General features: G+C 42.7%; 1 protein-coding gene and 1 pseudogene across 1 annotated transcript; one reads left to right on the top strand and one right to left on the bottom strand.

Annotated features, from left to right (window-relative positions):
• Window positions 1-757: 757 nt before the first annotated feature.
• LOC125532979 lies at window positions 758-7992 on the bottom strand (annotated as a pseudogene).
• Window positions 7993-12609: 4617 nt separating this feature from the next.
• On the top strand, window positions 12610-15001 carry LOC125536615 (calcium-dependent protein kinase 14). Its single transcript, XM_048699858.1, has 5 exons — window positions 12610-13637; window positions 13745-13860; window positions 13946-14113; window positions 14197-14424; window positions 14517-15001. The coding sequence occupies exons 1-5, from the start codon at window positions 12692-12694 to the stop codon at window positions 14610-14612; spliced, it is 1554 nt and encodes a 517-aa protein (XP_048555815.1). The 5' UTR covers window positions 12610-12691; the 3' UTR covers window positions 14613-15001.
• The last annotated feature ends 361 nt before the right edge of the window (window positions 15002-15362 follow it).

Below are 15362 nucleotides of genomic sequence, written 5' to 3'. Positions count from 1 at the left end.
TATTGTTCAATGTCGAGAAAATAATAATGTATTTTCACTTCCTCTGCTTAAACTATAGTTTGTTCAAAAAGTACTGGTTGTGTTTTCTGGTCCTTCGAGTTTTGCACATTCAAATTGGTCTTCTGATGGCAGGTGGGACGTAAACTGTTCTTGAGATATCACCACCGTCCAAACATTATTTGCAGAATCCAGACGATAATCTGGAAATAAAGAAAAGAACTGCACAAGTGAGTACTAGAACCTTTTTTAGGTTTTTTATTTTATAATTTGAATGAACTGCATCATGTGGGCAGTCGATGCATATGTACAAAGAGCCACCAATTTCTAATAGCCCAGCAGTATATAATCATCACTCTGGAATTCGCTACTCAGAATGTAATGCAACACTATTTTGTAACGTTGATTAGAAATACTTACTACTATGTATGCGGGGACAGTGCATGGGCAAACTAAATCTTAGGTTTTATTTTCTGAACAGATGTGGCCTCACCATGGTACATGACTGATCTGTAAAAAATTCTTGTGATCTGGGAACTTTAGTATTTGCTGGTTTATTCTTGGTACATGAGGCAAATGATGTAGTCTTTGCTGTTTTTCTTTTGTTATTACATTCTTATTACTCGAATTGGAGATCCAGTTATTTTTCTTCGTTCTTCTTTGAATATATGATGTTGCTGCAGATGTTTGCTATAGTTTCCTAATGTGTAATTTATTGCTTGCTATTTGACACACGAGAGATTTGAACCTTAGTATCTCTCTTTGCTAACGTGCGAAAATAAGTGAAATAATGAATACGGAATCTCCTGTAGAGGATTGGTTTGAGTACGCAGTTCACAGTTAGTACAAAAACATGTTTAGGCAATAAAAAGGAAGAAAAGTACATCTAGTTCATACCATTTGTGTTGTAATGCTGTGAAGTATTCAGGATAATCGTTTCCATATGCTCTGGCTGTATATGTTGGTATCATCATCGATCTCCATGATTGGTACATAAGCAATTCTATGCCAATCTCTTCCACTGTTTTCTTGGCAGCTCTCTGTTAGATATGGGCATCCTTTGATATACAGTTCTTTCAACGATTTTGTAAGGCGCCTTGGTAAGCATGGTATGAGAGGACATTTCAAGATGGTTATAGCTGATAGACACGGTGCATCTTCGAGACCACCAGGCAAGTAGATCAGATTACTGCAATTGAGGATCTCCAGTTTTTGCAGAGTGACAGGGAGCTTTACTGGAAAAGAATGAAGGCTAGCACAATTGGTGATCGCGAGATGTGTCAGCGAAGAGAGCTCATTAAGCTCCCGAAGAAGAGGGTTAATAAGATCGGAACAAGAGCTGATGCGCAAGTCTTCAAGATTGGAGGGCAGCAAGCTATGATGTCCTGATGGTGCCAGCCTTGGACAATCATAAATGTGAAGACTCCTAAGAGCAATTAGGGATCTGAATCCTTCAACTGGCATTTCCTTTAGGTCTAAACAGTGAGTGATAGTTAACTGCTGGAGAGCCAATAATTGCTGGTTAAGCAGTCCTTCCTTTAAGGATTTGAGATTTGGACACTGATGAATCTCTAAGCATTCTAACGACGATGGAAACCAAGAATTTGGAATATGGACTTCTGGAAGAATAGCGAACCCTGTTTCAGAAATTTTGAACTTCACTAATGTTGATGGGAGGAGTGGGAATTCTGTTACTTGGGGGCAGTCCATAACTGCAAGTTCTGTGAGGGACGGAAGAAATTCACCATCAGTTACAGAGGCCCACTTTTCAAGACTAGTCATGTCTTCAAATAAGAGCTCTTTCAGTGCTGGAAACCCCTTAATTTCATTGGTACCTGAAAATTCATGGTTGATTTGAATAATGGCCGGAAACCCACCAATATCTAAATACTTGAGTTGAGGCAGCTCTCCCAGCGCTGGTAGAATCGAGCATTTCGTGCAATCAGACAAGTGGATGGTTTGCAAGTGGGAAAGACTACTTAACCAATTTGGAAAGGAGGAGCCTGCGAATGCCTTGATAGTTAGCTCCTTCAGTTCATGATTTGGCTGAAGGACTTCAAGTATCTTTTTGTCTGAATTTACTTCTTCTGATGGTAAGTTCCTGTTATCGGACCATACAAGGTCTAGGATGTTGATGAATGTCTTCTCGCTGAGAAAAGCTTGACTTGCCTCCTCTGCACTAGCCACACTCTCGATATTCTTAATACAAATATGACCTCGGATCCCCTTCATTGTCTTCAATCCACTGATCTTGTATCCCTTGTCCGTACGGACCACAAATTCATCCAACTGTTGAAGGCAAGTTAAGTTGCCTATTCCGGATATCTCTGTGACCAACTCTGTTCTTGCTTCTAGCCATCGAAGATTTACAAGATTGGTTATGCTTTGTGGGAGGCAACCTAATTCATGGCAGTTTTTCAACTTAAGTATTTGCAAGCTGAAGAGCCTACCAATTGATGAAGGCAACATTGCAATACCAGTGCCCGAGAGATTCAAATACCGTAGCATTTTTAAGCTTCCAATAGAATCTGGCAACTTGGTAATGTCCCGTCGGTTCAAATCAAGCACATGGAGGTACCTTAACTTGAGGATCAAATCACCGGGGATAAACCTCGTCGTTGATTTATATCCACTTAGCAGTAGAAGTGTCCGTGCTCTCTTAAATCCAAGAAAGGCTTCAAATGAAGTCTCACTTCTATTTTCACAAGAGAATGATAGGTGTCTGGCACTTCTTGCAGGGTTGCTGCTGTTTGGAAGGTCATCCAGTCTGAGGCATTCATCAATTGAGACCGACTGTGCTAGATCATGCATAGCATCATGCATCACATATCCACCTTTGTGATATCGGAAGAAGGACCTTCTTAGTAATTCATCAAAATAGCTACTTCCAGTCTTTCAATTCTTCTCCTCTGCTGTGGCTGAATAAACCCAAGGGCCATCCATATCTGGACCAACCTGTCTTTCTCAAACACATAATCTTTGTGAAAGACCGAGCAAAATGCAAAACATCTCTTCAGTACGGGCGGGAAATGATTGTAACTCAATCTCAGAGCTGGTAGTATATTGTTCTGATCTGATGGCAATTCCCATATTTCACTCCTCAATACATTTTCCCCGATCATCCTCGGTATCCTTGGAATATAGTAAGCTGCCTATTGCTTTTGCAGCCAGTGGCAGGCCTTTCAACTTCTTTACAATTTCCATGCCTATTCGTACCAAATTTTGGTGTTCAATGGAGTTACCATCTACAAAAGCATAGCTCCTGAACAAATACCAGCAATCATTGTCAGATAACTGATCGAGATAGTATGGAGCCATCCCGCCCATTACTATCCCCACATTTTTGTTCCTTGTGGTTATTACGAATCTGCTTCCCTTTCCCCTAGTAAGTGGAGCACGGCGATATGTATACCACTTTTCAGGATCCTCATTCCATACGTCATCAAGTACTAGAAGAAACCTTTTATCTTTTAGCTTTGTTGAGAGGTCTTTTTGAAGCAAGTTCATGTTGGTTGTTACCGATGAGACCCCACTGTTGACTGATTCAATGGTTTTCCTGGTAAGCTTCATGTGATCAAAATTTTCTGAAACACACAGACAAACCCTTAAGTGAATATGCTCCTTTATTGTAGACCAGCTGTGTTAAGAGTCATCTTCCCTAGTCCGCTCACCAGCTGTGTTAAGAGTCATCTTCCCTAGTCCGCCCATACCCATTATGTGAAGAATAGAAAGGATGGCATGGTTGGAGTTTTTCTGATCGAGCAACATCTTCACAATGATCTCTTTATCTTCTTCTCTTCCATACACACTTTGAGTCATCGATGATTGAACTGCTCTGAGGTCTCTCTTTTATCTCTTTCCTGTCCATAATACAGATCATGCTTGGGCCAATATTCTTTGTTTGACAAGCCTGTCGAGCTTCTCCTCTACCTTCCTTATGTCTTGTAATATCTTTTGGTTGAATAAATAAGTGTTGAACCAAAAGCAGCAGAAACAGCTCCTAACCTTGTTCAAATGGTTGTAGTTGGACGGTCCTTCTAGTTTGGATTGAATGGCCTCAGCTGCATAATCATCGAGCAAGTCATCCATCTCATATGCGACATCCTTGAGCTTGGCAAGCCAGTCTCGTGCCGTCTCATCCTTCAGCTGCCGCTCCTCAGCATCTTCAACGTGAGCTTGAATGGCTGAGAGACTGCTGGATAGTTTCTCCAGCTCCTCGGCTACATCTTGCGGTAATTTCAGCTCACCAAAAGCGACAACAATTACTTTCTTGAAGAGTGCTTGCATGAAGACAGACAGAACAGCTTCTCCAATCGGCATGATTTTGGGTTGTTTACAGTCTCCTAGAGATGCAAACTAGAAGTAGTTGAAGCTGAAGATATTTTTTAAGAAAAACATGTCTTCCCAAACAATTATCATTTAAATGGTGTCATCTGCGAATGTGACACCCATTTGATCATAGCGCTAGGCACGACTAATTTCACGTTAGAAATTATATCTACTTGATGTGTAACTGTCTGTAACATTGGTTGTTTGATTCTTCGCTTTGATTTTGTTGATTATTTCATGTCTTGTGCAGCCAAAGCTAACCGAGGGAACAAGTTGACTATTTCTCGCCTTCACATATAGTTTATGTTTTCTTCACAGACCGAAGGATCCGAGCTTGGCAATATCCTGGGAAGACTGATGAAGACTTCATCAGAGAAGGAAAAAAAAGAACTCAGTTTGTCGTTGTGTGTGACATCGTGTACCACTGATTTACTTTTCTTTACACCTCTTGTGTGTCAACAATGTCTGGAAGATTCGTTGGAAATTTGGAGGAAAGCCACCAAGGATGACCTCCTCAAGTTAGTATGATTCATTTTAGCGGAAGCTGAGACTGAGTTATCATCAGATGCGCGTTCAGTTTTTTGTATGTTGAGGTTGATTCTGTGATAGTTTGTTCTTGTCTTCTGAAGGATCGTAGTATCGGTGTATTTGCATGCAGGCGTGTAACGGTGGTGTATAGAGGTGAAAACAAAGAAGATGAAAAAAATATTTTTTTTATAATTTATATTTACATCTCTATCTGTATTGTACAAGTACAACAATACTGTACAGTGTAGTATACATACATACATTTGTACAGTCTAACGGGCCTAAGGCCCGTACCCCCACCTAATGTGGGGGCAAGGGGAAGGACCAAAGGCCGCCTAATAAACTGGCATTTCCTGTGCTAGCTCAGCGATGCGGTACAAACTGTTTAGGATGCGCAAAGAGAATTTTGTTTTTTGAGACAATAAGAGAGAGATGGCCCGCCCTACGGCCCACATTTACATAATCAAATGCTCGATCCAACCGTTCCTGTCTGCTGTCCCTGTTGCAAGACATAGCGTACGCTCGCCTCAGCGCAGCCTCTAGTAGCCCGGCCCAGTATGACCTATCTCTTCGTTCGTTCATTTTTTATACATATGTTTTAGAAATTAATTTATTTCAAAAACTAAAAGCATTGAATGCACATATAAAAATGTTCAAGCAGTGTGAAAAAAATATACGTGCAACTTTAAAAAAAGTCAAAAAATGTTCTCTACACTTAAAACAGTTCACCTGTTTCAAAAATATATGCATGGTATTTAAACAATATTATTAAATGTTTTGAGAAAAAAAATTCCTAACTCACTCCATCTCATATTAATTGACGCTCAAATGGATGTATCCAGCACTGAAATACGTCTAGATACATCCATTTGACGCCAACTAATATGGGACAGAGGGAGTACCGTTTATTATTTTTAAAATTTTAAAACAATGTTCAAGTGTTTCGAACAAGTGTTTGTGACATTTTTAAAAAATTATACAAGGTAACTAAAATGTTTATTTATGTTCAAATAATGGTTAGCATTCAAAAACAATTACGTTACATTTGAAAACAGATGTTCACACATTTCAAAATAATGTTGTGACATTTTTATAAAATATTCATATAATGTACAAAAAATGTTCTTGTAATATAAAAATGTTTCATACTTTCAAAAAAATGTTTAATGTTTCTTTGAAAATGTTCAACATTTATTTGAAAAAAATGTTTGGACATGTTTAAAAAAAAGTTCATCGTGTATTTGAAAAATGTTCAATATGTATCAAAAAAGGTTATGCATGTATGTGAAAAATGAACAACATGAATTGAAAAAAATAGACATGTTTCAGAAAAAGAAGGAAAATAGAGAAATGAAATGACGAGAACATGAGGCAATCAAAAGGTTCTAGAACAAGTCCATAGAAACTTGCTAAAATGCTTCGAGTAGTCGGCCGGCTAAGGTGTGAGTGCAGTAATCACAAAGGAGAGATGAATGCTCCTCTCGTTGCTGGCGAGGTATAGCCCTGGCGCACAAATAGAGCACGCTCACGAAGGAGGGTTGATAGGGGGGGGGGGGGGGGGGGGGGGGGGGGGGGGGGGGGGGGGCTTCGTCTCGCCTGCAGCGAGACAAAGAAAGGGCACGGCTCTGGCGCTTCATAAATGGGACCCAGCACAGGATGAGCGCTAGCACATATTTTTATTTATTTTTGTTATGGTTTTTATTCCTTTTTACTATATTTATGAAATGGAATAATATTTTACTTCAATTCTAAGGAATCGCGTTTAAGAAGTGTACATGTAGTATAAAAAGTATTCGCGAAACTTTAAGAAAAATGTAGATAGCCTTCATATAAAAACTTCACGACATTTTTAAAAATGGTCATGCATTTAAAAAATATATTTTTAACATTCGTAATAAAAGTTAATACAATGGTAGAAAATGTTAGCATAATTTTAGGAAAAAATGTGTTACATAACATTAAAAAAAAGTGACCATGACTATTAAAAAATGTTGGTTTCAAAAACCTATTTGCGGAATTTAAAAAAATTTGAATGAAAATATAAAAACACAAATTTTTATTCTAAAAACAGAAGTTAAAGTTTATCAAAAATATGTTCATCAATTTTTTTAAAGTTAATAAAATGTAAACAAATGTTCCTGTTATTTAAAATACGTTTTGTACCAATCAAAAAATGTTCAACGTGAGTTTGGAAAAAAATAAAAAAAGATATATTCCCTCTATAAAGTAGTGATCTAAATGCTCTTAGGAGTACTATAAAAGTTCATTGGAAAATACAAAGCATCTCGACAAGGCTACCGCCATCATGAAGCTAGTGGCCGACCTTGCCATAACGCCTCTAGCCCGTTGTGCTGCCTGCCGCCCTCACCAGCCTCCATCGTGATGACCTCTTCCATGCACCGACAGCCCTACATAGCGCGTGTTAGATCACACCAGCATTGGATCACATCATCGACTGATTAAAACCAAAAGGAGGCAAGTATGCTTAGTTTTTATATGCCCCGTCACAAAAGAATATCAGTCCGGTAGTCCATGCAAAAAATGGATTTTCTGTCCTGCCGGATTGGCAATTCGAGTCTCCATGCTCAATCTATCGTCATTGCTATCTCGGCTGCCTCCGCCTCCTTCTCCTCCTTCTCCGCCCTCTCCAGCTCATCCTTCTGCCACTGCAACTTCTTGAAATAGACGGCTTACACAACCATTCTTGCGTCATCATCTAAATCCTCCATCTTCAAGGTCAACATCTTCGCGTCCTCCGCAGTGGCTGTGATCTTCACCTTCTTCTCTTTGAGCATGGCCTTTTTTCTCTTCGAGCTTGAGCTTCTTCTTGGTCGCCTCCATCAACAAGTTAAACCTCCTTGCCTTTTTTTCCAACTTGACGTCAGAGTGATTGACATATGCCTCCTCCTTCTTCGTCAAGATGTCTTGGAACCTCTCTATTATCATGGCCGCCACATCTTCTCGCTTCGGCTTATCCTCCTCACACTTCTTTCCCCAAAACCCTCTTCTAACCTTCTTGGGTGGTTCTTTCGATGGGTCAGTTGGATCACCGGTTTCTTCCTCGATGGCATGGGTGGCGCTCTTAGCAATGTGGAGATTCCACTTGGGTTGTCCATTCAACTTCAACCAACAATGCATGACGGTGAAGTTCTTCTTCTCCAACTTCAAGAACACACTACACACACGGGGAGACTACAAAAAAACATTGGGGGATTTTGGGTGCTCCTGCGAGTCCAGCGGATCCATGTGTAGGTGGCGGCGAAAAAGGGCATGAATTGGCTGGAGAGCAGGGGGTGAAAGACGAGATTTGGGGATTTTACCACGGAAACGGTGTGGCCTTAGTTTTTGGTGGTCCTGGTGTGCCGAAGTCTTATGTGGTTCGTGCCGGGACTCCCGCAAAGCCCCCTGATTTGGTTATGGTTTGCGGGAAGGTGGCTGTTCGGACTGCTCTGCAGACCAATGGGGTTGCTGTGGATGGCTTGCGGGTCCGGACAGCTGCGTCCAGACGGATACAGGCGGTCTGGGGGTCGGTGTTAGAGACGCCCTTAATCCTTTCTTATATATATAGGTGCTCCCCCTCCCTGAGATAAAGGGTCATGTGTTTCAGCCTGCACATTCGTTACCTTTGTCTACACACTTATTACTCCCTCTATACCAGTGCATTAGGTACATTAGAAGGTGCAACATGACTTAGGTGGCTACATATTGGACGAGGTTGAGAAACTTGACCCGAAATCGTTCCAATCATAGCGCTAATTTCTTCCTTCCACTCCCGGACTTAATGTCCTGATTTAATCCCATACATTGACATGCAACTCTATGCCCAATCACAGTATATGCCATAGGCATGTAGTGGTCCAGCCTTTAATTACCTAGCATGCACATCGGTTACCGATGGAGAAGGGAGATAAACTAGGATCACTAATTGCTATTTGCGCCTAAGAGTTTTGAGAACTACTGGTTTTCGTAATGTGCCTAATGTACTGGTACAGAGGGAGTACTTTTGCTTAGGATAAGTATAAGAAGGGGCTATAAACTAACCCGCTTATGTAGCTTCTTTGTCTATGTGAGGGAGATGGGTGGAAAAGAAAGAGAGGAGTGGGCACTAATGCAGTAGTACACCTCTACACGTGCTCCTAATAAACTATAATAAAATTGAAGAAAAAGAAGGTAGAAAAAAGAATAGTGCAATAGTCAACCTCATTATATGATCAAGGGTTAAATGCATGGAACCATCACTTTCGTGTCACGGTTAGCGAAAACCACCACTTTACAATCCGTGGCATTTCACACCGAACCGAAAAATTGACAGTGGCAAAAAACACTGATGGGAAATGCTAAGTGCTTTGCTGACGTCACTAATTGATTGGGCCCACCTGTCAGGCTGAGTTGGCAAAAAAATTGACACATGGAAAAAAAGTGCGACATCTTCTTCCTCTTCCTCTCTCTGGGAATTTTTTTCCTCTCCCTCACTTGCCTCTTTATAGAAAAAAAATCCTAATTTTGGCATTAGCCCATGGAAAATTTCTAAAATTTCCTTCTTATCAAAGAAGAGAATCCCCAAATTTCTCATCTTACCAAAGAGCAAAACCCTAAATTTGAAATCCTTTTTTTCGAAGAATAGAAGTCCTAAATTCTCCATGTGCCCATGATGAATCCGTAAGTTTGTCATGTTCCCACTACAAAATCCCCAAAAGTCACCATCTTTTCCTAGGAAGAAACTTTCCTAAATTTATATTGTGCAGTTTCATTGCAGGTAGCATGGTACTTTTTATTATTTTAGACCATGACAATTTTATTAGTTAGACTTTGTGTAATTTAACTATAGGCAACATGGCATTCTTATTAGTTAGACTATGGAAATTTTATAAATCATGCCATGGTAGTTTTGTTGTATGTAGTATGGTAATTTCATTTTTTACCATGGCAATCTTAATATGTAGACCATGGCAACTTTATAAATCAGACCATGGTATCTTTATTATATGTAACATGCCACTTTTATTATTTCGAGTATTAAGATTTTATTATTTATAACATGGCAATTTTATTAATTAGACATTAGTAGTTTTATTGTAAGTACCATGACATTTTTACTTTCTAGATCATGGTAGTTTATTTTGTTGGTTGCATGACACTTTTTATTAATTAGACCATAACAATTTTATTAGTTACTTTATGGTAGTTTTATTATAGGTAACATGCCAAATATATTAGTTAGACCATGGTAATTTTATAAATCAAAACCATGGTAGTTTTCTATAGGTAGCATGACAATTTCATTATTTAGTCCATGGAAATTTTTTAATTAGACCATGGCAAAAAAATTAATTAGACCATGGTGTTTTTTTGTAGGTAGCATGGCAAATTAAGTATACACACCATGGAAAATTAGAGTTTTTTACATGAATATTTTCATAATTTTTTTGCCATTACTTTTCTTGAAACCCTTTTTTTTGATATATCTACTATCTGATGACAACTACAAATATTTGTCAAAATTTGCCATGTCTACAAAAAAAGTTTCATCTTAATTTCGTTGTGACTATTTACCAAAAAAAGTCTGTCCATTTTTTTACTTTCTATGACCATGGCAAGTTATGTATTCAAACTTTTTTGGACTATGGCAATTGCAACTGGACCTTGTCTAGTTACATCCATGAGAAATTTTAGGTACTCACTATTTTCTAGACCCAGACCATGACAAATATTTTACATTACATTGCCAAGAAGTGTATTTCAACATCATGGCATATTATGAACTTAATGTAGTATAACTTTTTCCTACAAGCATGCCATTTTTAATTACTTATCACACACTTGTGTTTTCTAAAATATGTGGTAGATTTATTCACTAGAGCATGACAATTTTTCTTTCAATCTTTTTTCCCATCATTTTTATGAAACAATGGCGAATTAGGACATTCCCTTTTGTGTATAAACATCATTGCTACCTTTTATCTGTATAAGATATTTAAATCTAAGACATGCCAAACTTTTGTATGAACATATCCCCACTAACAAATCGTTTTGCATTATCAAGCCATTGCAAACTTAATTTTGAAGGCATTTTTATCCGGTCCATTTTAATATGATGGCATTTTTATTATAAATGTCATGGCATTTTGTTTTTTCTGAGCTATTCAAAGAAAGGTCCAAATAACATTTTTTAGGCTTAGTAATAGTACTGGTAAACTTGCTTTTCTGGCTTAACTGGGCACCTTAGGAGAACATCGTACAGAGAGGGAGGCGGTTCGCCCTGTGGGTTTGGTTCCAGCGAACATAAACGTTCGTTCCATCGAACCCTCAAGGGGGCCGAATTGTTCGCTTGAAAAAAAGTTCCTAATTCCTACGACTTGGGATAGACAGAAAGTTGAGTCGGTCTTCATGCCAATGGATGCACGTGTAATCCTTGGAATTCCCCTATGCACGACGAACATTGAGGACTTTTGGAGTAGGAGCCATGAGAAGAACGATTTTTTTCGTTAAGTCCCCATACCGTATGCTAGTTGCTACGTGACAGAGAGAGGCTTGGCTGGAAAATAGAGCCGGGTTCTCTACTGTTGCCACTGAAGAAGAATCCTGGGAAAGCCTATGGAAGGTGCATGTCCCAGCCAAGGTTCGAATGTTTCTTTGGAGACAGTCCGAACATTCTATACCGACTAATGACATTAGAGCACATCGGCATATGACAGACTCGGATTCCCGTGGGATGTGCGGTTCACCCAACTCATGGAGGCACTCCCTTCTGGAATGCACGATGTTTAGGTGCACATGGGCCTTGGTGAATGAGGATTTAGCGCAAAACCTGGTGACAACTACACAACCTAATGCAAAACAGTGGCTATTTACCCTCATGGAATTATTATCACATGGTATATTCGTCAAGCTTTTCTGTCACTCTTTGGGCGATATGGGCAGCGCGGCGCAAGGCCATTTAAGAGGGTATTTTTCAGAGCCCCCAATCCATCCATTGTTTCATTAGTAGGTTCATTGAGGAGCTGGACTTGATCACATAAAATAGTCGTTCCTCCCCTCAAGGCCAGACTACTATTTCGAATGCTAGCAATCAGCGCCCTAGAGCTCCGCCGACGGGTCATGCAAAAATACTGTTGTTGCCGGATGCCGCAAGGGAGTAGGGGGGACGGCCGCAGCTGTTTGCAGAGATGAAAATGGTACATACTTAGGTAGCTCAGCTCTTGTCATTGGAGATGAAAATGGTACATACTTAGGTAGCTTAGCTTGCAGGGAGACCCTAGCCCTTGCACAAAATCTCAACTTACATCATTTTGTGGTAGCTTCGGATGCAAAGGAGGTAGTCAGAGCCATCCTCAAAGACGGACGTCGCAATTATCAGCGATCAAACTTCAAACTTATTCTTTTACTTGTAAATTTATTTTTGAAAGTCATGTAGTTAATTATGAGGCTCATAGTTTAGCCAAGTTTGCACTTTCTTTAGGTCTAGAACGCCACGTTTTGTTTGGCCAATCCCATGATCAAATTTGTATCTCACATTATGTGGATTTTGGTGAATAATAAACTTGGTTTACCCCCAAAAAATTATATAACATACGAAGTATGCAAAGTTTCCAAAGGTGACGACATTTGATCCAAGTGGATATAAGCATACGGAAGCGTCCGTTATTTTTCTGTCCTGGGCAAAAAGGCAAAAACCGAAGCCGACGCACGAAGCCGTTGCCTTCCCGCCATTCCCTCCCCGCCTCCCTTTTAGCGGCGCCCTCCAAATTCCTCGGCGCACGCGCCCAATGCCTACCTGGGAACCATCCCCAAGTTCCCGGCACGTTCCGCTCGCCGGCGAGCACCCCCCGCGCCGGCAATGGCCATGTGCTGCCGGTGGTTCCGGAAGTCCCATCCCGCGGCCTCTGGCTCGTCCCGCCCCGACGGCGGGAGCTCCGGCGGGCCGTCCTCCGCGTCGCCCTCCACCGCGCCGCAGCACGTCAAGCCCCCCGCCCCGATCGGCCCCGTCCTCGGCCGGCCCATGGAGGACGTCAAGAGCATCTACAACGTCGGCAAGGAGCTCGGGCGCGGGCAGTTCGGCGTCACGTCGCTGTGCACGCAGAAGGCGACGGGCCAGAAGCTGGCGTGCAAGACCATCAGCAAGCGGAAGCTGTCCACCAAGGAGGACGTGGAGGACGTCCGGCGGGAGGTGCAGATCATGTACCACCTGGCGGGCCAGCCCGGGGTGGTGGAGCTCAAGGGCGCCTACGAGGACAAGCACGCGGTGCACCTGGTCATGGAGCTCTGCGCCGGCGGCGAGCTCTTCGACCGGATCATCGCCAAGGGCCACTACACGGAGCGCGCCGCCGCGGCGCTCGTCCGCACCATCATGGGGATCATCCACACCTGCCACACCATGGGCGTCATCCACCGCGACCTCAAGCCCGAGAACTTCCTCCTCCTCAGCAAAGAAGAGAACGCGCCGCTCAAGGCCACCGACTTCGGCCTCTCCGTCTTCTTCAAGGAAGGAGAGGTGTTCAGGGACATCGTCGGCAGCGCCTACTACATCGCGCCGGAGGTGCTGAAGCGGAACTACGGGCCCCAGGCCGACATCTGGAGCGTCGGCGTCATGCTCTACATCCTGCTCTGCGGCGTCCCGCCCTTCTGGGCGCAGTCGGAGCACGGCATCTTCAACTCCATCCTGAGAGGGCAGGTGGACTTCAACAGCGACCCGTGGCCGCGCATCTCCGGCGGCGCCAAGGACCTGGTCAGGAAGATGCTCACCTCCGACCCCAGGAGGAGGATTTCCGCGCACGACGTCCTCAGTAAGCGTGTCATCATTTCTGAATTTCAGCAATGCTCTGCATCTGCAACTCTGCAAGTTGCATCCATACATACATGGTTGCAATATTTCTTTTCCTTTGCTGTTCAGACCATCCATGGATAAAAGAGGACGGCGAGGCGCCCGACACGCTGATCGACAACGCCGTCCTGGGCAGGCTCAAGCAGTTCACAGCTATGAACCAGTTCAAGAAGGCGGCGCTAAGGGTGCTTACTTACTTTGTGATCCTTTTTCAGTCAAGCTAGTTGAGCAAGTCCGAATTCTGAAAGCTCAAGGAATGGTGCTTGGCAGGTGATCGCGGGGTGCTTGTCGGAGGAGGAGATCAGGGGGCTGAAGGAGATGTTCAAGAGCATGGACTCGGACAACAGCGGCACCATCACCGTGGACGAGCTGCGGAAGGGGCTGGCCAAGAAGGGCACCAAGCTCAGCGAAGCGGAGGTCCAGCAGCTGATGGAGGCCGTAAGAAGAGCTCGCGAGATCGATTTACAGATTGGCACCTTGGATTGCCGCTTAATAATTAATTAGGCAATGGGTGGTCGCAGGCGGACGCGGACGGGAACGGCATGATCGACTACGACGAGTTCATCACGGCGACGATGCACATGAACAGGATGGACCGGGAGGAGCACCTCTACACCGCCTTCCAGTACTTCGACAAGGACAACAGCGGGTACATCACGATCGAGGAGCTGGAGCAGGCCCTCAAGGAGAAAGGCCTGATGGACGGCCGGGACATCAAGGACATCATATCGGAGGTCGACGCCGACCACGTAAGTTGACTCGCGACGCTTCTCGCCTGCTGCTGCTTCTGCTCTCTTCATGCCGTGACAATGTTGGAAGATGCCTGGCTGATCGTTTGCAGGACGGGCGGATCAACTACACGGAGTTCGTGGCGATGATGAGGAAGGGGGCCCCGGAGGCGGCCAACCCCAAGAAGCGCCGCGACGTCATGCTGTAGCGAGCCGAGTCGCCTCCATCAGGCAGGGAGAACCAACAAGGATTTCAGGATGGCTATGCCGTAGCACGTCCTTGCAGTTGCAAACAAGGACCGGCCGTTTGGCCTGGGCCACTTAAATTATCGATCGTGGTAGGTTAGGCACGCAGCACTGCAGCAGGCGCAAACAAGAATATATGCAGGGCAGGGGAGGAACAGCACCAACGTATACGCATGCTTTGGAAGAGAAAACTAGGATGTGCAGATCAGCCAGGAGCGCTGAAATAGTATAGGTTTTCAAATTGACTAGCACAGTTGCCATGGGAACCATCTTTAGTGTATTTTACAAATGTAAATCATGTACTTTTATCTTATACTCCCCTTCGTAAACTAATATAAAAGCGTTTATATCACTATTTTAATTATCTAAACGCTCTTATATTTGTTTACAGAGGAAGCAGTCGTACATAATGCTTTTCTGCGTATTTACCCCATTTATTGCAAAGTACATGGTGTTTAGACATGGTGTATACACGTGGACACATACCAAACTACTCCGCGATCTGATCATCAGCTAGATCAATTGTCCATGATACCCATTTTGTGCATGTTTATGCAAATAATCTCATATGCATGCTCATATCCTTCTCACAAAAAGAGTATAGGATTGCGCTGGGATTCTTGGTTGCGTATAAAATTGGCCCCATCACTTACAAATAATTAACTTCTTAACAAATAAACGACCATTACGCCCTTCAGCACTTTACGAAATAA

Source organism: Triticum urartu, chromosome 1 (genome assembly GCF_003073215.2).
Source record: "Triticum urartu cultivar G1812 chromosome 1, Tu2.1, whole genome shotgun sequence".
Classification (NCBI taxonomy): Eukaryota; Viridiplantae; Streptophyta; class Magnoliopsida; order Poales; family Poaceae; genus Triticum; species Triticum urartu.
This window is presented reverse-complemented; position numbering and strand designations above follow the sequence as displayed.

Coding starts and splice junctions, on each gene's coding strand:
- LOC125536615 (XM_048699858.1), top strand. CDS start 12,692: ATGGCCATGTGCTGCCGGTGGTTCCGGAAGTCCCATCCCGCGGCCTCT. Junction 13,638..13,744: donor TTCCGCGCACGACGTCCTCA/GTAAGCGTGTCA, acceptor TTTGCTGTTCAG/ACCATCCATGGATAAAAGAG. Junction 14,425..14,516: donor CGGAGGTCGACGCCGACCAC/GTAAGTTGACTC, acceptor GATCGTTTGCAG/GACGGGCGGATCAACTACAC.